Source organism: Aotus nancymaae, unplaced genomic scaffold (genome assembly GCF_030222135.1).
Source record: "Aotus nancymaae isolate 86718 unplaced genomic scaffold, 86718_ANA_hifiasm-v0.15.2.pri h1tg000040l, whole genome shotgun sequence".
Lineage (NCBI taxonomy): Eukaryota > Metazoa > Chordata > Mammalia > Primates > Aotidae > Aotus > Aotus nancymaae.
In genome coordinates, this window is record NW_026988454.1 from 31,415,100 (window position 1) to 31,442,984 (window position 27,885).

General features: G+C 40.0%; 1 protein-coding gene across 4 annotated transcripts in view; it reads right to left on the reverse strand.

The window, feature by feature from the left end:
* Positions 1-399: 399 nt before the first annotated feature.
* PDE7B (phosphodiesterase 7B) overlaps positions 400-27,885 on the reverse strand; it is a 326,767-nt gene continuing 299,281 nt past the window's right edge. For all 4 annotated transcript variants that reach the window (XM_012474462.2, XM_012474460.2, XM_012474461.2 and 1 more), the window contains 5 exons: positions 19,052-19,143; positions 13,791-13,935; positions 11,623-11,719; positions 6,111-6,191; positions 400-1,537 (listed from right to left, as the gene is read on the reverse strand). In XM_012474462.2, coding sequence (XP_012329885.1) covers positions 1,302-1,537; positions 6,111-6,191; positions 11,623-11,719; positions 13,791-13,935; positions 19,052-19,143 — 651 coding nt within the window. In that variant the 3' untranslated portion in view covers positions 400-1,301. The remainder of the gene's footprint in view (positions 1,538-6,110; positions 6,192-11,622; positions 11,720-13,790; positions 13,936-19,051; positions 19,144-27,885) is intronic.

The following is a 27,885-nucleotide window of genomic DNA, read 5'->3' on the forward strand; positions in this document are numbered from 1 at the left end:
ACCTGCTATGTCTCCTGTGAGGCTGATGCACCGCCATGTTCTGTAACAAGAGTCACATAAACACAAGCTTAGCAGCTGGCTTGTTAAAACATCGCTGCGTTGAAAAGTGACTGATTCAGGCTTGTTGAAGGGTCTCATTAATCTGAGGAAACGATGCTTGGTGCCATAGATTAAACACTATGGTCTCAAGCGGAATGCATGTGAAGTTTCCAAAATGTTTCCTCAAAGACTTTATTCAGTTTTGGTTTGTGACCTTAGCTGGAAAACATACAGATGGACGTGGGAAGGCAGTTGAGAAAGACATCTATGAGGATTTAAGTCGGGCAGCTTTCAGAAGATGAAAGATGTTTAAAGTTAAGGCCTTTATCTGCAAACAATAGTATATTAATAAACTCTATACCATATTTACAAATTCTTTCTCTTGTATTAAAACTAACAGTATTCTGTTCACAGTGCCATTGTTTGTACAGGTAGCAATCCCATAATACTCATGTATTTTGGCATGGGAATCAGTAGCGTTCGGTATTTACAGAAAATGTACATGGGTGAATATAAACATGTCACGGAATCCATAAAAGACAGATTGGCTAATGGTGCAAAGGAATGAACTGTACAGCACCTTCCCTTCGGACTGGATAGGAAACGTGGTTTCTTAAACTCAGAAGATGCCAAGTCTCTGCCCCAAAGTGGCATAATAAAGTCAATAGCAAAACAATGAACCCCCTTTTCAAGCTTGGGTACATTGAATGATCTCAGTCCAAAGTTGCAGCTCCATTGTCTAGTGCATCAAATATAAAAGTTAAAAAGATTTATTATTTTTATAGTAATTATTAAAATAGAAGGTACTTTCTCTCACGCTCTTATTTGTGCTCTTGCACTTAAGATCAATATCCTTGGCGCTGCAAATATGCTGGTGTTTCTGTCACGCAGATCAGCAGTCAGATGGCAAACACTCCGAACTTGGAAACTGCTGCTTGGTCCAGTGCGACCCGGGACCCTGGCGGACAAGGCGGGAGCCCCTCGTTCTTCCTCCTGTCGACTCCTGGAGCAGGGCGAGCCTGCCCGTGGGATCAGCCCCCACGTTACTGAATGGAGTTGCTCCTTTCGGCAACGAACGCTGAGGTGACAAATGGCTTCTGTACACTTGCGAAAAGAAGGGGAGGCAGGTAAGTGGGAGGAAGGTGGCGTTCCAAAGAGCCCCAGGACAACACCTAGACAGTGGATGGGCTGCTGGGCAAGGGTTCCCCCACACCCCACCCCGCGCAGGAGAACGTCGTGTCCGCGTCTGAGCTGGGCCGGCCCTAGGGGCTGTCGCCTTCCCTCGCCGTCCGCTCCTCGCTCTCAGTCCCTTGGCCTGCGTGGTCGTGGTCGGGCCCGCTGCCACTGCTGTCCCTGCTTCTGTGCTGCCTGGGCAACAAGCTCTTCCACTGGTCCTTGTTGTGCGCGAGGTGGCCCAGCATGTTCTCCGATAGCGCGCTGTTTCCCGTGAAATGGGCCCATTCCCGGAAGAGCGGCTCCACGATGTAGCTCATGAAACCTAGAACGGGCAAGGCCAGGCTCAGCACCACAGGTCGGTGAAACCCGCTCCTTTCTCCTTCCCAAGCACGACTGGGGACCCCCAACGCCTGGCTAATTTTCGTATTTTTAGTAGAGACGAGGTTTCGCCATGTTGGCCAGGCTGGTCTCGAACTACTGACCTCAAGTGATCTGCCCGCCCCCGCCTCCCAAAGTGCTGGGATTACAGGCCTGAGCCACTGCACCCGGCCTTATTTAGGTTTCATTGTATTTCCTTGATGTGTAGCTGTGGGGAGAAAAGGCAAATGTTTTCAGCCTAATAAAAATTCCCAGCTCCAGGGACAGGAAGGCAAGCAAGATAATGGTGGTTATCCTCAGTCTAGGAGCATAAGATGTGTCATTTTGGGCTTGTCCCTGAATGGCTTTGTGCCTCAGTTTCCTCATTTGTAAAAAGATGCTAAAGAGAATGCTAAACCCATAGGGTTGTTACAATTAAATGACTTATGTATGTATAATGCTTAGAAAGCTCTTGGCACATAGTAAACACCCAGTGAATATTGGCTATTATTATTTGCAGAGGGAGAAAGACATGTACGAAAATATGTGTATATATATATATATATATATATATAAGTCTGTGCTGGAGCTAAAGAAGGCAGGTGGGGAAGGGATGCAAAGGGCAAATGACACCAGGAAGGGACACCTCACGGATTTAGATCACCTGAAGAATTCGTACCCTTACCCTGTGGGATATCTTTTTCAAGATTATCATTGAACAGTCCTGTCTTGCTTTCAGTTATATTAAATAACTAAGTTGAAAGAATGTTCACTCATTTTCAATACAGGTTTTTTACCTGTATGAAAGTCCTGCTTTAATGACTAGATGAGATTGTTTGATATGAGACTTCTTTGTTTGCACGTCTGTTCTCTTACATATTTCAGATTTGTTGCTTTCTAATCAAGCTTTGCTGTTGATGTGCTTTTCATAATAAACATGATTGATTAAGAAAAGATAACTTTCAGTCTAAGCCAGAACTGTTGGAATCATCACAAACTTGGACTTATTTAGGTTTTATTGTATATTTCCTTGATGTGTAGCTGTGGGGAGAAAAGGCAAATGTTTTTCAGTCTAACAAAAATTTCCAACAGCAAATCCTGTATGTTTACAGGCATGTGATTTACAGGCTAGATTTGATTATCTCTTTGTTGGACAAACAGCAGACACTTGGCCTTTGAGAATGCCATAGAGATGGAAGAGGGATGCAGCAATACACAGTATCGTTGTACATTTCTGCATTGTCTCATCTGACGTGAAATATGATTTAAATATTGTGGGATCATAGTAGAGAACCTGAACTGGAGGGGGAAAGTTAACCCAGTGACTCGATGCCTGTATTTGGCATTTTGGTAAGGTTGTACAGGGTGTCAGCAGATGAGGACTTTGCGTTTTGATTGCTGTTCTTGAATTTTCTTTACCTCCTCCAGAATCTCCATATTTAATTTCTAATATCATTCACCTTCAAAGAGTTGAGATATTAGATATCTAAAAAGACAGTTTGCAAAATTGTACTAAAGTTCAAAGTATGAATATTGTTTACCTCAGTATAAAAAAGTTACAAATCCAACATTTAAAAATCCAACTCTCGAAAAAAAAGAAAAACCTCATTTTCTTTCTAAAGTGACCCTGGCATTGTATCTGTGTACTTTTCAGATATAAAGACTTCTTATGCTAGGTAGGAAAGTGATTTTAAAGTCTGAATAGGCACCAGGAGGCAGTTTTTCAAATTAAGGAAGGCTTCCACATTATCAGATTTGGAAACTGGTCCATCAGTGTGTTCTGCCAACCTCTCTCTTCTCAAGGGATGAGCTGACATTGCTGGGCTATTGTCTTCCTGGAGGGATGATGGGATAGTAGGGGGTTGGGGGGAGGAAGGGGGAATAGGGAAGAATGGTAACCTCAGAGTAGACAAGGATTGAAGGAAAACCTCTTTCTCTTCAGCCTTCTATAGATTTCACCAATTAGAGATTCATTTGATTTAATAACTTTTTATTTTTTGTTTTAATTTTTTTTAAGAGACAGGGTCTCACCCTGTCACCCAGGCTGGAGTGCAGTGGCGTGCACAGCTCACTGCAGCCTTTACCCCCCAGACTCAGGTGACCCTCCTGCCTCAGCCTCCGGAGTAGCTGGGACTACAGGCACATGCCACCACACCCAGCTAATATTTTAATATTTTAATAAATTTTTTTTTTTTTTTTTGTAGAGACTGGGTTTTGCCTTGTTGTCCAGGCTGGTCTTGAACTCCTGGCCTCAAGGGATTTGCCTGCCTCAGCCTCCCAAAGTGCTGGGATTACAGGCATGAGTCACCCTGCCCGGCTAATATCTTCCTTTTAAAATGCAGAATTTGATAGAGAGAGGGACGTGTGGAGTTGGGGAGGAGAAGTTAAGCCCTAGTTCCATTTGGGGAGATGTGAATTACTTAAAAAGAAAAATCAGATCTAAGCCTAGCTGAGAGTGGCACTCAGAAAATTCTCATTTTGGATTGAGTCAGGAAAAAGAAAGGGAACATTTCAGTCAGAGAGGAATAAGGACAGAGGAAAAAGCTGCATTACTTAGGACCCACTGGAAAAATTGTTGTCTCGGGGGCTAGAGCCTGCAGCATCCACCAAATTCTGTTTAACTCTTGGGGTTTTTCCAGTTTAGCCTGATTGGTCCCTACCACCCCAATTCCCAACCCGCAATCTCTACGAGCTGGCCGATGTGAAACAGACAAAGATTTATGTATTAAGGGTTGTTTTATAATCATCATCTTCCCTTTCTCTTTATTATTGGTGTGCTAGTGTAGCATCCATAGGATTTTCCTATTTACTCAACCCCCGGCCCCTTTTAAAAGAGGTGTCTATGGTAACCACATTTTCCTGAGCTGAAAATCAGGACATATGATCTGACAAAATAAGTGTGTTCTCATGACAACAACAGGACAGAATCTCTGAAATCAGGTCTGTCTCGCAAATCCAGGTTGTATGCTGAACCACGTGAGTCCTTTTGTTTGTGGGGTTCAAAATGTCATTGACAGTTGCCTGGTAAATTTCTTTCTAGCTAGAGCTTGACATGGGGAGTCTCAGGATTAGGACTTTAGTTAGCATCTAATTTTGAATCACGTCTGCAGTTCCTCCGTGGCTAAAGCAATTGATAGGAGAGAATTGGATCCCAGGAGGCTGAGGCTGTATTTCTGTTGTTGATGCTTCCCCGCCAGCCACCCAGCAATTCTGTATTATCATCTTTTCTGGGTTCTATTTTTTTATGCCACCACCCCCAGCTCCCAACTTTGGGGTGGAAGAGTCAGTTTAACTGTCAAAACTACCTAACAATATTTATTAAGGACAATTTGAAAAAAAAAAAAAAAAAGAAGGCCCAATAATCAAACATACCTATTTTGATAGTTGTATATTCCATTAAAATCTTTGTAGCTAGATTTATTTTGTCCTATTTCCTAAGGATGACTTTATGACTCCTTTGTGGGACAGTGGATTAGATTTGACCTTCAGTGATATTATATAATTCTAACTTGCCCTGGTTTTCTTAATTTTCAGCTTATCTTTTCAGATGCCCCCTTCCCTACCAACGTCAAACCATTAAACCTTGAGCCTTGCAAATGTCTATAGTAGCGCTGTGACTGCATTCAGCTGTCTAAAGTCCATGGGAACAGGTATAAAACATGAACTGGTACATGTCAGGATCAGCGTTGATAAGGAAAAGAGTTAAAGTTCTGAGTTTGGGTTCAATGGAAGGGAACTGCAAGGAAAAGACTTTCTTTAAAGGTGGGTGGAATTAGTGGAGTGTCTTAAGGTGTGATAGAAATTCTTACTGGAGCAAAAATATTTCCTCCATTAAAGTGCCTAAAATTTCCACAATTTCATTTGCTTCATGGTCTTCATGACTTACGAGTTCATGACTGATTTGCTTCATAACTTAATTAGATAAAGCAATAATTATTTTGGATGCATTGGCATCATACTTTGTTTCCCACCACTGACACTTGCAAGAGAGTGTGGTTTTAAGAGAATGAACCTGAAAATAAGTTTTGAAGGAAGGACTAGTGAGACAGGGGATCCCAGGACACAGTGGGAGAGCATGGCTCGCAGGCTCTAGGCCTGGAGATTGGGGCCCTGGAGACTGGGTGTGAGTGTTAGGGAAGAGGGGTAGTGACCCAAATTGTAAGGGTCCTAAAGGCAGATTCTGCGGATTCCCACCTTCATGCCCTGAAGAGAGTGCAAATAGTTGATTCTTGTTACTTTTCTTCTATTCTTTCTGATTTTGACACTATTCTAAACTACAAAATAAAAATAATACAAGTTAGTTAAGGGCCTGTAACAAAGCTTCCATCCTATGTTTCATAAGTTCTCAATAGATAATTAGCTAGTAAATTAGTCGTGATTAAAGAGTTAATTTGGACTCAGCCATTCAAAGGGATGTTGATTAAACCTCCAGTGCTGATCTGAAAGTTGTGTGAAAGTTGTGTGTAGATCTTTTCTTTGTGACTTCTGTGAGATGTGCCAAAGGTATTCATTTGAACTTAACACTGAATTTAACTCACCAATTTGTATACTAGGGATGGAATCTTTCTGTTGATTACAAAGAGGACTGATTTCCAGTTCAAATTTCTGTTCAAGTTCACCTAAGAAGAAAGTAAAAAACAAACAAACAAACAAAAAAACACACAACACATTGGTAATCTAGAATTTATAAAATGAGTATTAATAATTTTAATGACCTTGTCGGAAGAAGTTATTCTGGGAATTACTGTTTCCTGACTTGTTATCAGTAGGGGCCCTTCAGCACTGACTTGCTCTGCCTTTCATTGGTAGTTTCTATAGAAATTTAAAATACCACCGTGCCAATGACTGTTCGTAAAGGCTCACTGCAAGGAGGTGTGCTCTAGGACTAGAATAAACTTTTGAACAAGACCTATAAAAACAAGAAAACAACAAATGAGAAATTTCCTCACATGAAATAAAAGTTCTGACTTTAAGTGACAGGTTAAGAAAACAGGTTTTATCCTTCCTTCTCCTCTACTAAAGTGCCTAAAATTTCCACAGTTTGATTTGCTTCAAATCAAACCTAGTTTTGTTTCACCCGAGAACAACCAGGAACAGGAAGTAGGTAGGAAATGAGGTAGAAGGGCTAGAAAGATCTCATCATCTGAGCGGCATCTCAGTCTGTAACCACAAAATTAATCGGACTCTCCCATTCTGATTTTTTAGAATTTTACCTAATGAAACTGAAGGTGAAAAAAACTATAAAGGTCAGAATGGTATTTCTTTTTTCTTTTTGTGACAGGGTCTTACTCTGTCACCCAGGCTTGAGTGCAGTGGCATGATCTTGGCTCACTGCAGCCTGGAACTCCTGGGCTCAAGCAATCCTGCTTTAGCCTCTCGAGTAGCTTGGATGACAGGCATGAGCCACCACGCCAGGCTAATACATATTTTTTAATTTTTAGCAGAGATGAGGTCTTGCCATGTTGTCCAGACTAGTCTTAATCTCCTGAGCTCAAGTGATCCTCCTGCCTCGGTTTTCCAAACTGTTGAGATTACAGCTGTGAGCCCCTGCACCTGGCTCGAAATGTTTCTTTTTAATGCCTCTGTCAGCTATCAGGCTGGTACAAATGTAATTGTATTTTTTGCCATTACTTTCCATGGCAAAACCCGCAATTACCTTTGCACCAAATTAATAAAAGATCAAAGGAGAAATGCATTGTACAAAACTTTATTAAACTACTTCATCAGTCCTTCCCGAACATAAAAATTGGGAGTAATTCTTGTGTTGGAAAAAAATAATCAGACTAAACAGTGGAAGAGTTGGTCCTCAGAAACATTAGCTAAGGTTCGCAGTTGTGAATCTACTCTGCTAAAGTAGAAGAGAGAAAAACACAACATTTATGTAACGATTACTGTGTGCCAGGCACTGTTCTCAGCATTTTTCATGTTAATAAAAAAATTTGTCAGTTTTTTTAATAAGAGGTAGGCTGTCACTCTGTCACCCAGGCTGGAGTACAATGGTGCCATCATAGCTCACTGTATCCTTCAATAGTTGAGCTCTAGGTATCCTCCTGCTTCAGCCTCCTGAGTAGCTGGGACTACAGGCAGGCACCACCACTCCTGGCTAATATTTTGTTTTTGTTTTTGTTTTTTTTAATAGAGATAGTATCTCTCTATGTTGCCTAGGCTGGTCTCAAACTCCTGGCTTCCAGTGATCCTCCTGCCTCTGCCTCCCAAAGCATTGAGATTACAGGTGTGAGCCCCCGTACCCAAGCGTATGTTAATTAATTTAATCCAAATAACAACCTTATTAGAATCCCCATTTTACAGATGAAGAAACTGAGACAAGGGAAGGTTAAGTATTTTGACCTAGTATGTTACTAGTAGGTTTCACCACCAGTAAAGTGGGGAGCCTGGATTCCAGCATAGGAAGTCTAGCTTCAAAGTGTCTGTACTTAACCATTGAGCTGGAACCCTACAGAGGCCACAGTTCTGGGATTTTAAGACCGTAGTTCACTTCCTGGGGGCTGTTGTCACTGGTAATCCTCAACGCTGAAGTGAGGAAACCATTCGGGCTTAACCTGAGTGGTTCAGGGTAGCCTGGCCACCCTGACTCTTCAACTCCAGACGATCATAGCCTTCTGAGGGCAGGACAGGATACCATTTAATATTAAGACAAACCCACCTAAAGCCAGTTCCACGCCTCACCTCCGAATTTCTATTATTAGTGATCTTTCAGTCAAGCGTGACACTTTGGAGGAGTCTCTTTGACCTCTCCCTTCCCTTCACCTTCCATTTCACCTGAGCCTGGTTGGGGACCCTGCAACCTCCCTGCTTCTTTCTTCCTCTTCAATCTGGTTTCACATCCTGTTTCTCCCTCTCTCAGAAGACCTTATTTACCCTCTTTCACTCTACTTTAGCCTGGTCTGGTGTGTTGATCATTCGTTCTTAGTTGTTGCTTCTTAGCTAGTCTTCTTTCTCCAAATCTTCTTCTATTTCAATGATGTATGCTGCTTAAATGCACTTTCTGAGATGACTCCCATTGTTGTGTTCTCTTTTGTACCCTGGTGTCCAGAAGCCACCACAATCCTCTCGTTCTTATCTTCTATAAGACCGAGCTGGTCTATAAGGCAGGGTACATCCCTGCCTCGTGATTTCCATTCCATTCTATCTAGACCAGCACTGTCCAACAGGACTTTCTGCAATGACGGAGGTCTTCTCTACACTGCTCAATGTGGCAGCCCCTTGAAATATGATCAATAAGACTGAGGAACTCTTTTTTATTTATTAAATTTTAATTTAAATTGAACCAGTCACAAGTACCTTGTTACCGTACTGGAAAGTGTAGAACAATGCACATCACTTAATACTGAGCTCAGATCCTACCTTTCAAGGCACTGGATCTTCTCCTGTGACCTCTATCATTAGAGGTCTTCCAATGAGATCATTTATTCATTTATTTATTTAACATGCTTCTATGTTTCAGACACTTTGTTAGCCAACGTAGAGAATATAAAGGGGAATTTTGCATAGTTGCTTTCCTCTAGAAACTATACTAAGTAGTACTTTGAGAGTACAAAGCATAGACTAACTGTAGTTCTTTGTATTATTCATAATATCTCCAGTAGGGCTTTGTACATAGGAAAATCACGGTGTTGCTGAGGATTAGACAAGGCTGGAAGCAGATGTTCAAAAAATAGCTTCTGGGAAGCTAGGTTGGTTGAGATGATAGCAATCAGTCACAAGAAGACAGAAAGTCTACTTTAAGTTTTTTTCGGGGAGAGGAGGGAGGTATATGGTATTTGGAATCCTAATCTCTGTTCTGAGAATATAACAGTTTTTCTAACTCATAGGATCTTGTTTTCTTTTCCCTCTGTGTCCTCAACCTTGATTTTAAGGATTTTCCTTGCTTAACATCATGAATCACATTAAAGATACTTTGTCCAGGACTGTTAGTAGTCTGTGGAAGCCTGCCTGCCAGGAGCAGGATGGAATGAGCTGGGATTTGAGTCCAAATCTTAAACTGAAAGATTTATCAAAATGACACAAGTCAACCTTATAGAATTAAAAATAATTCAGTAGGGAGGACAGGCAGTTTGGATGATCAGGGAGTCTAATCTTCTCTTAAAATAAGCAGAACTTCTGCTAGACCATAAGGCTATTAAATAAAAAGGACCAGATCTACATTTTCTATTCTTCCTCTGCCAGGAAACACGCCAGAGGAAAGTGCATGGAAGCCCGCCTTTAGTGATCAGTGTTACAGATGTTCTAGGTTTTTCCATCTTATAATGCATGCCTGTATTACTAGGACAATAACCACTTTTGAGAAAAGAGTTTTTTTTTTTTTGAGATGGAGTCTTACTCTGTCACTCAGGCTGCAGTGCAGTGGCAGGATCTTGGCTCACTGCAACATTTGTCTCCTGGGTTCAAGCAATTCTCCCGCCTCAGCCTCCTGAGGAGCTGGGACAAAAGGCATGCACCATCATGCCTAGCTGATTTTTGTATTTTTAGTAGAGATGGGGTTTCACCATGTTGGTCAGGCTGGTCTCAAACTCCTGCCTCGGCTTCCCAAAGTCCTGGGATTACAGGCATAAGCCACTGTGCCTGGCCCAAGTAAAGAGATCTTATAGGTTACATTTCTTGGTTGATACCATTTACTGTACCTAGTTGACAACTTTGATTTAATGACCCTATGGGCCTTACTATCTACCTAAGTGACATGGTCCTGCCCAAGGTGCTCAGAATCCATATAAGGTGCGAGATGAGAAAATAAAAGGTTTACACTGCAGTCGATGCTGACTTGTGCACTTTAATCATGCTGGATATGATTAAGTCAAAACCACGTGGGCTAGAGTAGACTTTTTCTTTATCTTATTGTTTGATTTGCAGAGATGGAGATCTTAGCCCCTCTCTCACTGTGCTATTTCAATATTTAACACATCAAAAGTAAAGAAAGTATTGATGATACCTAATCTAAAACCCCCTAGCTCCAATTTAATCATATTTCCTTTTGTTTTGCCCTCCTTGGAGATTTTATTTAGGGGCAACTAGAGCTGATATTTTGATTTTTAACTAGTTATACTCAATTCAAGTGAAATTATATACAGAGTTGTAGGAGTTACATGAGCACTTTTATTCTGAGAGAAAGATAGGTGAGCAGAGCCTTCTGGCTCCACATGAGCTCAATCAATTCTTCTTCTGTCTTTGGGGCCATCACGATGTCATTGACGCATCTTTCAATGGCGCCTTCTCCAAAAGGCTCACTGTTGCTATTTGACCTCCCCACAGAGCTGGTATGTGGGACACTTCAAGCTTTATTTGTTCTCGGCCTCTCAAACCTGATTCTGTCACTAGCATGAGGGCACTGCTGATGCCTGAACAAACATCCTGCACATTGAAACCAGGCCTGAAGAAACAAGTCTGTATTTCAAGGTTGATACCCCACCCAACAGCAAGATCCTGCTTGCTAATTCATTGCCTTATTTCTGAATGCGGTTAATCTTTTAAAAATTATACCCTAATTCAGGACCATTTGTCTTTTCACAGCAAAATTCTTCTACTTCACTGTTGAACCTATATTTGAAAGGAAGAACTCAATTTCTGGTCAGCTGTGTCCAATTTCATTATTATTAACTTTGTTTAAGAAAACAAGGAGAAGGAATACAAAAGGAGTCTAAGTCCTTCTGTCAGTGGAAAACATTGACCTCAAATGACATTTAGCCTTTAGGCTGCACTCAGCTCATTAAAGTGAAGGTCAAAGTCAAAATCAAACTGTCCCACACATTCTTATATCCACAGAGGAGAGGCACTTATAATCAGTGTCCCACTTTCGCTCATTTTTATTTTGCCTCATTACTGCCTGTTTCTGTAGTAAGTCAATACATCAATGTTGTTTAATTTTTTCCAAACAAGGGTTGGATGAGTTGCAAGAGAGTTAAAAAGAAAAGTTAGGATAATAAGAGTCGATGAGAGAACAAATGTCATGATAGATGATCCATTTCCTGTTTCATTAGGATAAATGCCTAAAAGAAGACGGGGCAGTGAAATCTCAGCTGCTGGACCACTACTCACCTTGCCTGTAGAACTCTTCACAGACCCTTTCACTCCACTGCTTGCTCATCTCCCAGATTCTACAAGGATTGCAAATGTCGGCACACTTCAAGGCGATCTGAGAAACGACAGGGCAGGGAGAGGTTGTCAGAGGAAGCTTCTTCAGTTGCGAAAGTACCCCAAGCAAAAGAGGCTGTCAAGTCGTCAGTCTGCTCACAGTACCAGGCCCATATTTACAGAGTAGCTCCCTGACATGCCTCTTCAGGAAACTGCACTTACTCACCACTACATGAAGTCTGCATTGAGAATGCTGGCTTTATAGCAGTGAGGAGGAGAGACGAGCTACAGTCTAAGGACATGGAGCTTGCTGGAGGAGAATTGGGTGGGCAGGCCAAGGAAAGCCATGGCCTGGCTCCTTCTTAGCCCCACCTCCTGCAGGCAGGGAGGTTGCAGGGTCCCTGGCCAGGCTCAAGTGAGGTCATATGAACCTCACTCTCACAGTAGCCACACATAGGAACTCCATACATCACTTAAATTATGCATGTTGGCATTTATATCTGCCTGTGTAAACTCAGACCACCAGTCAGGCAATGAAGTTGTATCAAACCTAGGAATGCTTTGTTTGCACAGTTACATTTGGGCCTTCTTGGCTTGCCTAACACTGGTCTGGATCTGGGATGCCAGCTTTTTGTCAGTGGTGATGACCCTAGGAGGGTTACCTTGAATTCCCAGAGAAGTAGATTCACCCCTTTTAACCACCAACTGCTACTAAGAGACCAGCAGTGCCCATTGGTTTGACCCAATTCCTTGGGATCACAGACCCGATAGCAATGTTGGGGTCTGGAAGAACCTTGGACCATATCAACTTGCAAATTTGATTGTTTATATTTATTTCCTGGTTAGTGGGGTACCAGTACAGATTGAAGTAGGTGTCAGAGAAGCCTTCTCCAGTTTCTGCCTTAAGGGATGCATTTGAGTTAGCAAGCCTTCCTTTTGAAATGCACGTGTTTAAGGTCAAATCTTTCAGCTACTCACAACTTGGCTTTAGTCACTCAGATCAGACACCTGGTTAATCCTTGTGGCATTCAGGGACTAGAAGCCTAGTTTGGAAAGAAATAAGGAAGGAGTCATAGTTCTACAGCTGGGATTAAGGTACTTCCTGGCAAGGTTGTAGCACTCTGGACAGCTACAGAGGGTAGTACGAGAGCCTGGAACAAAAAGACTGCACGATCCAATCTCCAAGTGCTGCTCTATCTCCTCGATCTAGATGAGTCTGGGGTCCATTCATTGTGTCTTTTGCACCAAAAGAAAAGGAGGAAGAAGAGAAAATGGAAGATCAAGAAAGAAGGTTCTGGTTTGGATGCCAGGTCACATTTTTACTGGTGACGTCCACTCTGCCCTGATATAATTTGTCATGTCACAAATGGCTTCTTGCCATGGAGTAAAACAGAAAGGAATGGACTTGATTCAATTCAATTCAATTCAACTTTATTTTTTGCTGCCTACAAATGGCAAGACCAGATAAACATGTTTGAGACTCAGATGAAAATAGAAGTTTAAGTAGTAAAAGGAAATAAAGCAGGTTAAATAGGTTTAAGGTAAAGGAAGGCCACTTGTTTTTCAATTTTTGTATGCGCTATAGTTAATATACTTTTGTATTTCAGAAACAGACTTTTAAAATTGCATATCACAGTAGTTGATTTTACACCAAGACACAAAATGTATTAGAACTTTACTGCATGCAGCCATCCAGCAGGATTACTCTGTGATAAATCAGTTACCAAACAAGAAAAATGAGGTATTATCAACTGGTTGACACGAAACCCAGATTTTGCTTGGTTGGGAACCACTTATAATTTTCATGCATCTCAAAGTCTTTACTAAAATAGGTCATTGATCTCATACCATGGGAGATAATTCCTTCTCAAACATGCTAAAATTATTGATCATGCTAAAATTATTGGATTGCTGTTGTTGTCCTTTGTATTTTTAGAGACAGGATCTCACTCTGTCACCCAGGCTGGAGTGTAGTGGTGCAATCATAGCTCATTGCAGCCTTGAACTCATGGACTTAAGCGATCCTCCTGCCTCAGCCTCCCAAGTAGCTAGGACTACAGATATGAGCTACCACGCCCAGCCCAGCTGAGTGTTTTTACTCAACAAGAAGAATGGCTTTTACTGTTGTTTACCTGAAGCATAAAGTGCCTGTCCTGTGCATCCTCCAGTCTTAAGTCTTTATTGTGGAGGTGAGCTTTCAATCTGGTCAAAAATTCATTCTGCCTGTTGATGTCTGTTGCCAAGATCAAGGAGCCCAGTTGCTGTTCAATATCCTGTCTGCATCCACAAGAATGAAAGAGAAAAACACACAAAGCAAATCCCTTTGATGAGGGTGATTGATTTTCTCATCATCAGGTGGCTTGTAATCTCATTTCTGCCTTTGATTCTGTTTATTACACAATGTGCCAGTCCTTCACTGCCTAAGAGCAAGTCTCTCACCCACCAGTTCTGTCCTTGGACAGGAGGCATGCCAAGGACGGTATAAAGTGATTGAAACCTTGGAAAACAACGTTGTGGTAGTGTGGACATTCCAATGGGTGAAAAAACTGAAAGGCAAATAGAAATGCCTGCTTTAGGGAGGACACAAAAGACTTGCAGAATCATGAGATTTGTGCTGTGTTTTTAGAGTTCAAACTAATTCAAACATGAAGATTTGCATGGAGAGAGAAAAGGGCATAACAGTAGTAATAACAGTGAAGGGAATAATAGTAAATGGTACCATGAGATGGAAAGATCTGTCAGTGGAACACAATACATAGGCCAGAAAGAGATTCTGGAACTTCAAAAACAAAAACTGAAACATTGTTATAAGCCAGTGGGCAAGAGATATATTAGTCAACAGATGGTATAGAGAAAATGGAATATCTTAGATAAAGCAAATTAGAGCTTACCTCACATATAAAAAGTAATAAAGGAAAGATCCATAAATATTTGTAAAATTTACCTTTAAAAATGAAATATAATTAAGTAGAATGCATAGGGAATACATATATAGTTTAATGAATAAATAGAAAATGAACACTTCGTAATCACCACTCAGGTCAAGAACATTGCCTGCCAGTACCCTAGAAAGCCACATTGCCTGTCTCATCACAGCCCCTTTCCTTTCAAGTCCAGAAGTAACCACTTTCTTGCTCTTTGTTTTAATAATTTTCTTACTACTTACGATTTTACCACCTGTGAGTGCATCTCTAAACCACACAATTTAATTTTAATTGCTTTTGGACTTTAAGTTATATGGTATGTATTAGTGACTGACTTCTTTAGCTACAAATCATGTTTTTGAAATTCCTTCATGTTGATGTGTAGGCTGTGGTTTATCCTCTTTCATTATTATAGTATACGCCGTTGTATAAAATTCCATTGATCCTTTCCATTCTCTGTTCTACTTATCATGGTCACTTGAGTTGTTTCTTAGTGTTTGGCTACTATGAAAAGAGCCACAGTAAATATTCTTGTATCTCTCTAGTTATGCATATGCAGAAGTCTCCCTAGAGTCTACGTCCAGGAATGCAATAATTGGATGACAGGGTATGTTTATCTTCAGTTTACTAGATAGTGCCAATTATTTCTAAAATGATGGTGTAAATTTGAGCTCTCAGCAGTAGCAGATGAGATTGTCATTGTTCTACATTCTTACCTTTTGCATTTCTTGCCGGTTTGGTGGGGCATGTCATGCAACTCACTGTAGTTTTAATATGAATTTTCTTGTTTACTAATGAGCCTGGACACATTTTCATGTGTTTATTGGTCATGTGTACTTCTTCTTTTGTGAAGTTTCTACTCTAGTTTTTATCTATTGTTCTACTGAGTTGTCTTCCTTTTTCTTATTGATTCTGAAGTTCTTTACATATTTTAAACACTGGGCCTTTGCCAACTATGAGTTGCAAATATTGTGTCTGTGGTTTGTCTTTTGGCTGTCTTTATGATATCTATTGATGAAAGGAAGTTTTAATTTTTATAACTTTTATTTTTAAATTTATAAATAGAGATGGGGTTTCACTATGTTCACCAGGCTGGTCTCGAACTCCTGGCCTCAAGTGATCCTCCCTTGTTGACATCCCAAAGTGTTAGGATTACAGGCGTGAACCACCATGCCACCAAGAAGTCTTATTTTTTAATGTAGCTTTATCTATAAATCTTTTTATTTATGGCTAGTTTTTTCTCCTCTTTAATAAATTTTCCCCAACTCTGATGAAAAATTTCCCTACATTATATTCTAAAAGCTTTGTAGCTTCACCACTAATGTTCTTGTTTTTAAGCCATACATACATCTTTAATCCAGTTCAGAACATGAAAAATTATATAAAACAAAATTCGAAAAATATAAAATATCTCAAAAATAAAGTGATATTAAATATTCTTGGTTTTAATTTACTTTCTGCTATGCTACTATATGATATTATTTCTCCCATTTTTATTGGTGAGGACTAAAAGTAACTGCTAAGTAATTTGCTAAATTATTGAAAGACTGTAATACCCAATGCTGTCAATGATATGAGAAAAAAATGGTTCCCCTCATTCTCTGTTAGGGAATATAAACTAGTACAATGTTTCTGGAGGGCAATTTAGGAATCAGTGGAAAAACCATTTGGTGAATATAAATAATTTGACCAATAGTTCATCTATAAATTTACATTAACATGTTAGTAAAGATATATGTTACAAGGATGCTTATTCTGTTGTTATTTACAATAATGAAATATTCCACAGGGAAAAAAATCACAAAAATTTATAATAAGATTAGTTAAATAAACAATTAGTTAAATTGTACACTCATACTGTACAATTAAGTATGATGATGTACAGCTATAGTAATTGACATTGAAAAATGTCATGTTTTAGTGTTAAAAATAGAATGCAAAGCATGTAAAGCATCTCTACGGTCATAGAAAATGCAAAGATCTATAAGGGGATTAGGATTGATTTTTCTTATTCTCAGAATTATATGACTTCTTTGAAAATATGAATACTTACTAAATTTATAATTGGAAAATAAGGTGAAATGCTTCATGAATCAAATTAAAAGGCAAACTAAAAACTTCAAGTAATATTTACAACATATAACAAATGGTTACTGTAGTTAATATACAAAGAATTCTAAAATAAATAACACTAATAAAAAAATAGGAAGAGACCAAATATAAAAATGTGTTTTCTAAAGAAATAGCAATGATCAGTAAATATATGAAAAATTTCAATATTGATTGTAAGTAATGGATGCATACTCATTTAATGAAAACCGCTTTCTCTCTATATACATATATATTTGTGCATATATATTCATAAACATGTCAAATTTGCAAATATTTTTAAAAGATAAAGCTCAATTTTGGTGATGGTACATTGGTACATTTTCTTATTAATCTATCAGTGGGAATACAGATAGATACACTCTTTTGGAAGCACAATGAGATAATATACAACAAGAAACTTAAACATTTAGACCTTTCTGAGCAATAATTTTTATCTACAAATATTTCCAGTGAAAACAGAGTATCAAAACTTGGGATACTGGAAACCACTTACATTCCAAATGAAAGGCAGTAGCTGTGTACAATAATGTCATTTAGCACAATAATGCCATATGGCTGATAAAATAATTTTAAGTAACAGGTTTAATGACTTGGAAAAAAGTCTTTATAGTAAATAAAAATTTCAGGACATAAACTATAAAATAAGTTTCCCAGATAACCAAATTTTGTTAAAATATGTTTGTACTGAAAAAAGACTAAAAGAAAATAAACTAGGCAGGTTAATGTGAACTATCCTTGCAGAGTTACTAGTAATTTCAGTTTTCTCTTTCATGTCAAGCTGAATCATATGAAAGTGCTAAAAGTCTGCTGTTTCCGGCCCTTAAAAAGAACGATTTTACAGAGTTCAAACTAACACTTTCCTGAATTTTCCTTACTTTCTATAATTAACCTGCCCTACTTTTAAAATCAGAAAAATGACATTAAAGCATTTACCTGAGGTAGAAATATAATAATTATGATAATGGTTTTGTTATAAAGTCCTTGCACATATATTATTGTATAACAATTATTCTTCTGGCAAAAGCAATTTATAACACTGTGTTCCACAAAGACACATAAAAATATAATTTTCATTGGAATCCATAGACATGAAATGAGTATTTTAGGAAACAAATACTAATTGAGTAACAAATAGGATGAACGCAGGTATTGACTGGGAGAAGCCTGGTCACCCAAGAGTCCTTCTTTCCCCTTTCCCTTGCATTTTCTTCTTTCCTGTCCTCACTATTCTTCCTTCCCCCCTCCTCTTCTCCTCTTCATCTGTCTCTACCACTTACCTCCTCTCTCTTCTCACTTGATTTCTTGCTCTAGTTTTTAGTTCTTTTTGCATTTAATTCTTTCAGTCTTTGCAATCTATTATTCTAGTAAAAGGTATAAGTTTTTATTCCATGCACAAGAACTGGTTTTATTTAGTTCCAGGGAGTAAAAATTTATCAGAACTGAATTCTTCCTGCAAATTTCACATCCCTTTGGGTGCTAGGAAACAGCATGAGATCAAATCAGTAGGCCAGGAACCAACCCATAACCCAGAGTGTGGTGCTTGTTCAGTAGGGAGACCCCACTTGGTCCCTGACCTCAAGTCACGTGCCCGTCTTGAAGAAGGGTACAGCAATGTATATACTCTTTTCACCTAGGTTTCTTGGGTTCTGGGCACATGTTCATTAAACAGATCAGAATTAGTGGCAGCCTTAGTATTAGCAGCTAACTTGGGGGCGTAAGGAAAATGAAGCGATAGCCTCTGATTTAGTAGGACTCAGCCTACATACCATGGCTATCAAATAGTCAACCAGAACACAAGTGTCTCCCCTTATGTTTAAAGTGCAAGAGACATAAGATAAATTAACTGGTGAAAAAACTGCTGGGGCCATTTCAATTACTTAGCAAAAGACTTTTTAGAAAAGAATTTCTGACTTCTATTTTTGCTAAAACTGGCAATTAGAAAACATACTTTTTTGAACTAATTTTAAATCTAGCTTGAGAATGTCTGGGTTCCTTCTTGATAAATGTTTATTATTTGGATCTACATAGGAGGGCAATTTTGCTAATCTAAAGGATGGGAATTTGGCAAAGCTGAGCATTGATGCTGAAGTGTGTGAAAACTGAGAGCTGTTTATTATCCCTTTTCCTGACTGTAGGTCATTGACTGTGCAAGGCCCTTTCAAAGTGCACAGAGAGATTTTGGTTTCTGGGTTGCTGTAACAGACACCAAATCTCCTCTGATAGACAGCTCAGTGCAAGCAGGAAGCACAGCCGGCTGGCTCTCTGCCATTCACACAAAGGGTCCCAAGCCTGCCCTAGAGAAAGTGGCTTATCATTACTGCGTGCACATCGGTACGTTTCATCTCGGTAGCACTTACGTCATTTCCTTTGGCAAGTGAGCAAGAAGCCTTGATTCTCGAAGCATGCCAATTGTAGAACGCCAGTGGTGATTCTCCAGCACAGACATATTCTAGAAAGAAAGAAAATGAGAGCTATGAAACGAGAGGGAAGCCAGATACTGATCTTTCATGCTGAACACAGCTCCATGGACGCCAGCATTTTCCCTCCAATCAGTTTGTACCTGATGACACAGAGGGAGACCAGAAAAAAGAGAAAAAAAAAACACCAAAAAAACCAAGATAAAACCATCATGAAGTCTAGTCTCAAGGCTATGATGGTGATGATAACAGCAGGGCCTGTGCTGACCCTCTGCTGCAGGGGGTCATTCACTCCAGCCTCTTCCCCTCTTTCAATAGCTTAGTCAGGCCACACTAAATGTAAGAAAGAAAGTGAAGCAGTGAAATAGGTAGTAATGGATACCATGGCACTACAGTCATAGTATAGTCCAAGATTACAGGAGCAAACTGGACAGAGGCAAGCCCCAGAGCCTCTGGTCTAATCTGCTGCACTGATCATTTCTCAACACTGATAAGAACCTCCTGACTCCAAACCACCAGGGTAGCTGGTGACACATTCAGACTCTTGAGTTGCAGTCATTATGGTTCTGATTTGATAGGCTTGTGGTGATTAATTCATATGTACCCTAAGGTTTGAGAACCATTATCTTGCAGGCGCCTCTGCCGGTAATTTTTGTGACCAGCACCTTGGCATTTAGCTGATTAAATCTATGGTTTGGAATCTACAATTGCTTCCTTGCTCAATTATCTTCATATTTCTCCCCTTGAGAGAACCTGCATTATATTCAATCTCTTCCTTGACCTTACTGTTATTTTAAATAGGATTTTTTTATCTGAACATTTAACCATTTAAATAATGAATATTTCTTACACTCCATTGCGTTTCACTCTAATTAGCAAGCATTATGTCCTTATCACTGACTTCATAGTACAGAATAGAACTCCTCTTGACCTCAGGCAATATTTTATTTGTTTATTTATTCATTCCCATGTTGTTTCAAGAGTGGTTATAATCTTACAAAACATGTAAGAGGATAGTTGCTATGGTTTGAATGTCCCCTCCAAAACACGTGTTGAAACTTAATCCACAATGTGACAGTATTGAGAGGTGGGGCTTTTAAGAGGTGATTGAATTGTGGAGTAATCTATTCATGGATTAATGGATTAGTGGGTTATCATGGAAGATAAACTGGTAGTTTTATAAGAGAGGAAGAAAGACCTGAGCTAACACTTTAGCATGCTCAGCCCCCTCTCTATGTGATGCCCTGAGATGCCTCAGGACTGCAGTCTCCACTAGCAACAAGGCTCTCACCAGATGCAGCCCCCTCTACCTTGATCTTCTCAGCCTCCATAACTGTAAGAAATAAATTTTGCTTCCTTGTAAATTACACAGTTTCACGTATTCTGTTATAAGCAACAAAAAATGGACTAAGACAATAACATTCAATAAAAAGTGAGAGACACTGTATAATTTCACATATATGAGGTACCCAGAGTAGTCACAGTCCTAGAGACAGAAAGTAGAAAGGTGGTTGCCAGGGACTAGGGGGAAGGAGGAACAGGGAATTATTGTTTAATGAGCACAGGGTTTAGTTTTGCAAGATGAAAAGACTTCTAGAGAGGGGTGGTGGTTGTGATTTCACATTATAAATGTACTTAATACCACTGAATTGTACACTTCAAAATGGTTAAGATGGTAAATTTTATATTACATATATTTTACTACAATTAAAAAGTAAGGGAAAAGAAGCAAGGAAAATAGTATGGTGATTAAATGGAGTCAGGAGTGAGGCTAAAAATCATCCCATCATTATGCCCCTACTGTATGTATCGGAGGCACCCATATAATGTTCAACTTCTTTAGCAAATGAAGAAAGAGAATCTCTGTTAGTTACACTATCAAGGCTCCATTAGGAAAACACAAGTCAGGAAGGCTGCAACCATTCTTGATTCTAAAACCACACATTGATTTATCTCCAAGACTTTGTTATGAGATAAGTTTCACGAGGCTGAGTCTCATACCTATCTTCTGCTGAGGCTGTCCTATTGCTATTCATTTCACTAATTGCCAAGCAGTCATTATTCTTTATTCACCACTTGATCCTGTTTGAAGCAGTAATGAAATTTTGTTACTTTTATCAACTGGTCTATTATTTCCTTTTGGGCATGAGCCACATGCAACAAAAGAGAAGGTTGATTGGAAATCACATGCCAGACTAATTTGTTTTGATTGGTAAAGATTTAGGAGAGAAAAGAGTGATAGATTAGTGTGATGTAACAGATGTTCAACCCTGAGATGACATTTAATTCAGTTGCTCATGAGTTCACTTGCAAGACTAATTCAAGTAGATGTGGACATGTGTGCCCTCCCATGAGTTTTTCAAGGGCCAGAAAGCTGTAACAAGACCTGATGACAAATGACACCATATCCCCATGTAGTGGAACAAAAGTGTCTAGAAGATGGCCTTAAGCATCGTGATGTATGCCAGCTTGACTTAACATCTTCATTAATAATCTTCCTGTAGACAGAATAAAAGGATACTTGGGAAATTTGCTGGTGAAACCATATTTGGAGATGAGCACCAGGGAAATGCAAGAAAATTGGGTTAGCTTGGAAGCTGGTCAGATTAAAAGACAATAGAGTAGATGATTGCAAACACAGCCTTTGTGGAAGAATCATTATGCATACAAGCGTGTTTTGGCCAAAACTGCAGGGGAAATAGGCATTGACTGTTTTAATTAGATGTTAGTTTCTAAGTGCATGTTGGAATTCTTGCATTTACCTCTGAATCTGGTTCTACTGCTAAAAATCTTGTGGTTTGAATATGTTATGATTGAGCAGATTTAGGTTGTCTTCGGGGAGAAGTCATTGTTTGCTCTCAACCCTCATGTCCAACCAGTGTCTGAATCCTCTTGGTTTTCCTATGTAGTGTCACTTGTACCCAATCATTCCTTTCATTGAAGCCACCCTATTTCCAGGTTTTACCATCCTTCTTCACTGTCCTTTCTTCAAGCCATCCTCCTTACAGCTGCCAGAAGTGACCTATTTGTTTGACAAAAATTTTCTACCTTCTCCCTAATCACTGGTTGAAACAAAAATATTTACAATCACCCACTAATATGCTAGGTGCTGTGGTGTGCATTGGGGATCCAAGGATAAATAAGACAAAATCTCTTCTCTCAAGGAGTTCGCTGGCCTTCAATATGATCATGCTCTCCACCTCCCCCAGTGCCCTGTTCCAAACCCTACAATGGATCCTCCGCCCCCTGTAAGACAAATTAAGTTGAATTCCTTATTTTGGCATTCAATGCTCTATGAAATTGTCTCAGCTATCATTTTTTTCCTCTATGTTTGAGATAACTCAATACCTTTACCTCTCCTTTCCAACAAAGCTCTTATAGTCCAAATAAATGATATGTTAGTAAGACTGTAACTTACTAACATAAATATTAAATTATTAATATATGATGGTGTCCTTTCCTTTTGCCACTCTGATGCCTTCTAAGATGGCTTATTATTCACAAACACCTCATTCTCTATGTTCACCAGCACCTGTCAAACCAGCACCTATCAAACCAGCACCTGTCTTTCAAAGTTCACTTCAAATACTCCATCCACAAGGCCATCTGCAGTCATTCCAGGCAGAGGCAAATGTGCTCTCTTCTGAGTCTTATACTCCTTTTGATTTTTTTTCTGTGGCATTCTGCAAGTCTGGGTCCTGTTAAACTCAGTCCCGTTGATGTGTATTAGAGTTCTTTATGTACTTCCTTTCTTTTACTACGGTATAAGCTAGGTATGAGTAGGCAGCCTACCTTGTTCCTGTTGTACCCACTCAAATCTATGCCTCACACAGAGTTTCTATAAATTTGCTAAGTAAGAGGATAAATTACTTGATTTCATTCAACAAATATATTGAACACTTACTATGTTCCAGACACTGTGATACATGTTTCGAATACATCAGTGAACAAAACAGACAAGGAACTAGTGGTGGTAGAGATGGTGTATTAGTCCATTTTCACACTGCTGATAAAGACTACTTGAGACTGGTCAATTTACAAAAGAAAGAGATTTAATGGACTTATAGTTTCACATGGCTGTGGAAGCCTCACAATCATGGTGGAAGGCGTGGAGAAGGATCAAGTCACATCTTACATGGATGGCAGCAGGTGAAGAGAGAGAGCGAGCTTGTGCAGGAAAATTCCCACTTATGAAATCATCAGATTTCGTGAGACTTATTCACTATCACAAGAATAGCATGGGAAAGACCTGCTTCCATGATTCAATTACCTCCCACTGGGTCCCTTCCACAACATGGGAATTTCAGATGAGATTTGGTTGGGGACACAGCCAAACCATATCAGATGGGGAGAGACAGGCAATAAGCAATAAACATAATAAGTGCTTTCATGCTGGAAGGAGCTGGATAGCATGTTAGGAGATAGTAAATGCATGGAGTGAAGAGAATAGTGGGCATCTGAGAGTCCCCACTCTCATATAGTGGGGGCTGGTAAGGTAGTCATGGGGAGAGGTGAGATTTGAATAAGAGCTTGAAGGCAGGAGGGAGTTAGTCATTCCTGTGTGGGGCAAGAGCCTTCTAGAGAGAACAGCTGGAGCAAAGGCCTCAAGGGAGGAGCAAACAGCTGTGAGGTCAATGCACAGTGAGAGAGGAGAAGTGTGAAGACATCAAGTCAGAGAGGTCATGAGACACCAGACTGGGCATGGCCTGCTGGCAATGACAAATGTTTTGGTTTTTATGCTGAGAGAAATAAGGAGCCACTGCAGGGGTTTGGGAGGTGTAAAATTATATGATTTACACTGAAATAAGGCCACATTGGCTGTATGTTGACAATAGACTTTGGTAGGAGTAAGGGAGGAAACAGGTTAAAATGGTTTGTATCTGTGCCCCCAGCCAAATCTCATGTTCAGTTGTTTCCCCCAAGAGTGGAGGTCCAAGCCTGGTGGGAGGGGATTGGATTATGAGTATGGTTTATCATGAATAATTTAGTACCATCCCCTTGATGCTGTTCTTGGGGTAGTGAGTTTTTATGAGATCTGCTTGTTTAAAAGTGTGTAGCACCTTGCCCTGTGCTCTCTCTCTTGCTCCTGCTCTAGCTGTGTGAGGTGCCTACTCTCCCTTGCCATCTGCCATGACTGTAAGTTTCCTAAGGTCTCCTCAGAAGCCAAGCAATGCCAGCATCATGCTTCCTATACATCCTGGGAACCATAAGCCAATTAAACCTCTTTTCTTTATAAATTACCTAGTTGCAGATGTTTCTTTATAGCAATGTGAGAAAGGACTAATACACAGATGGAAGGCTGTTTGGGGCAACAGCACTCATTCAGGTAAGAGGTGATGGAGATGTGAATGGGGGAGGTAACAGCAGAGGTGGTAAGAGGTGGTTGATTTCTGGGTTTGCAGGATGACTCCAGTGTTTCTGTATGAGCGTAGAAGGATGGAATGCCCATTAACTGTGATGGGAGGGCTGCAGTGGAGCAGGTGTAGAGTTCAATGTGGGCTATGTGGAGTTTGAGGTGCCATTAGACACATGGCAGCACAGTGGAAATGTCAAGCAACCAGAGCAGTAACAACAACAACAAAAGGAAAACACAACAGTCATGTAAGTGCTGCAGCAATTGGTGGGTTAGAGAAATAACGTTACATAAAGAGAAGGATCATGCCAAGTCATCATTTTGATGGCCTTAGATTCAAGATTGAGCATCAGGTATGCCAGAGACTCCTGTTTCTTCATCCCATATATCTGATTTCCTTTCTTCCTTACTCACTGAACCTCAGTTTTTAGATGGGCTCATGGCTATTCAGAATAAAGACAGCAATTTCAGCCTCCTTTACAACTAGGTGGGATCATCTGGTGAAGTTCTGATTAATTAAATGTCAGCAGAAGTATTGTGTGGGATTTCTAGGAAGGTGGTTTAAAGCAAAGGTGGACTCATCTGAGAGAGGCTTCTTTTGCATTTCCCCATTCTATCTTCTCACTGGAATGCAGCAGGAATGGTTTGACCTCCAGCAGCTACCTTGGGCGATGAGGACAAGTGCCCTACCCAAGAGATGATTGTAGAACAAAAAGGATCCCGGGTCCCTAATGATTTTGTGGAGCTATTGTGCCTTCCCTGGGCTTCCAACTGCCAAACCTCTTTTATGAAGGATAGGAATAAACTTCTCTCCTGTTTAAATCACAAATACACCAAGTTCATTTAAAGTTAGTTTGTCTTCTATATCATCCTGAGCTAATGAGAGGGCCTTTTAAATGTCTGGATTTATAATGCTTGGTTTGGGCATAGGAAATGATAATAAAGAATTACATAACTCCAACAAGAGTGAGGAGAAATCACCTTAAATAAAGTTGGAAACACACACACACACACACACACACACATACACACAAACATGAACTTATCTACTTATTTCTGAGACAACCATTGATATACTTGGAAAGGCTTTCTTGGTTCTCTCAACAGAACTGACAACTCCCTCTTCCAGACTTCCTACACCCACAGGAAACTTCCATCCTAGTGTCTGCAACACCTTGTAACAGCTTTGTTCGCTGGCCTTGCTCCCACATGTCAGTGGTCTGCTCATTCAGTGAATTTTGAAAAACTATGCTTTCCTCACAGTTTTCAGAGTTGATATCTAAACTTTCAAAAATCATGAATATAAGTTGTTACAAAGATGTTATGTCTAGTGTATTAGTGATTGTCAGTATTTTAATATAAAGTAATTATATCACTTTTTGGGTATTAAATATATCTAAGGGAGCCTAATAACACTGGCATTTAATGCCCCTTCAGCATTCATTGGAAAAAAAAAACCACATGAATAATTTATTTAACTTATTAAGTCAGAAATATTAAATAAATTCTTTTCCCTCTAGAGCTTATATTTTCATTCTATTGCTCCATAGATTTTTATTTTAATGTAATATAATTTTATATGTAAAAATCTTTTATTGTCATCCTATCATATTTTTCAGCAATGAAAGTAAGTCTATAAATTGAAATTTGATAAAATCCTGGGGGCAGTTGAGGGGGTAGGGGAGGGACAGTGGCAGATGGGGAGGGTGGGGAGGGATAACATGGGAAGAAATGCTGGATATAGTATACACCTAAAGTAAAAGTAAAAAAAATCCTAACATCAGGCTCTAAGTTTATAGTGCAGTTGTCATCAGTAACTCATTGGCCAAAACACATATTTATTGCAAATTTGGAAAAAATAATTATGCTCAAGAATAATAATTTATTGACCATGTGTCTGTTTATGAGATGGATGAGGGAGTTATCGTACCTCAATTACAGGAGACTTCCTTTAATATTTTTAATTGCTCCTCATATGGTTTTGCTGTGTCCCTATTCAAATCTCATCTTGAATTGTAGTTCCCATAATCACCACATGTAATGGGAGGGACCTAATGGGAGGTAATTGAATAATGGAGGCAGTCCCCAATAGTGACTGAGTTCTCATCAGATCTAATGGCTTTATAAGGGCCTTTTTCCCTTTTGCTTGGCATTTCTCCTTCCTGCCACTATGAGAAGAGGGTTGTGTTTGCCTCCCCTTCTGCCATGACCTTAAGCTTCCTGAGGCCTCCCCAGCCCTGTGGAACTGTGAATCAATTAAACTTCTTGCCTTTATAAATTACCCAGCCTCAGGTATGTCCTTATAGCAGCACGAGAATGGACTAATATGGTACCAAGAGTAAGGTGCTGCTATGAAGATATCTGAAAATGTGGAGTGACTTTGGAACTGGGTAACAGGCAGATGTTGGAACAGTTTGGAGGGCTCAGAAGAAGATAGGAACATGTGGGAAAGTTTGGAACTTCCTAGAGACTTGCTGAATGACTTTGCCCAAAATACTAGTAGCGATATGGACAATAAAGTCTAGGCTGAGGTGGTCTCAGATGAAGATGAGGAACTTGGGAACTGGAATAAAAGTGACTCTTGCTATGCTTTAGCAAAGAAACTGGTGGCATTTTGCCCCTGCCTCCAGAGATCTGTGGGACTTTGAACTTGAGAGAGATGATTTAGGGTATCTAGCAGAAGAAATTTCTAAGTGGCAAAACACTCAAAGGGAAGCAGAGCATAAAAGTTTGGAAAATGTGTAGGCTGATGATGCAGTAGAAAAGAAAATCCTATTTTCTGGGGAGAAATTCAAGCCAGCTGTAGAAATTTGCATAAGTAACGAGGAGCTGAATGTTAATCACCAAGACAGTGGGGAAAATGTCTCCAAGGCATGTCAAAGACCTTCACGGCAGCCCATCCCATTGCAGGCCTGGAGGACTGGGAGGCATAAATGGTTTCCCGGGCCAGGGCCCAGGGCCCTCTTGCTCTGTGCAGCCTTGGGACATGGTGCCCTGCACCCCAGCTGCTTCAATTCCAGCCACGGCTAAAAGGGGACAAGGTACAGCTCAGGCCACTGCTTCAGAAGGTGCAAGCCCCAAGCCTTGGTGGCTTCCAAATGGTGTTGAGCCTGTGGGTGCACAGAAGTCAAGAACTGAGGTTTGGAAACCTCCACCTAGATTTCAGAGGATGTGTGGAAATGCCTGTATGTCCAGGCATAAGTTTGCTGTAGAGGCAGAACCCTCGTGGAGAACCTCTGCTAGGGCAATGAGGAAGAGAAATACAGAACTGGAGCCTCCACACAGTCCCCAGTGGGGCACTGCTTAGTGGAGATGTAAGAAGAGGGCCACTGTCTTTCAGACTCCAGAATGGTAGATCCACTTACAGCTTGCACTTGTGCACCTGGAAAATCCATAGACAATGCCACCCTGTGAAAGCAGC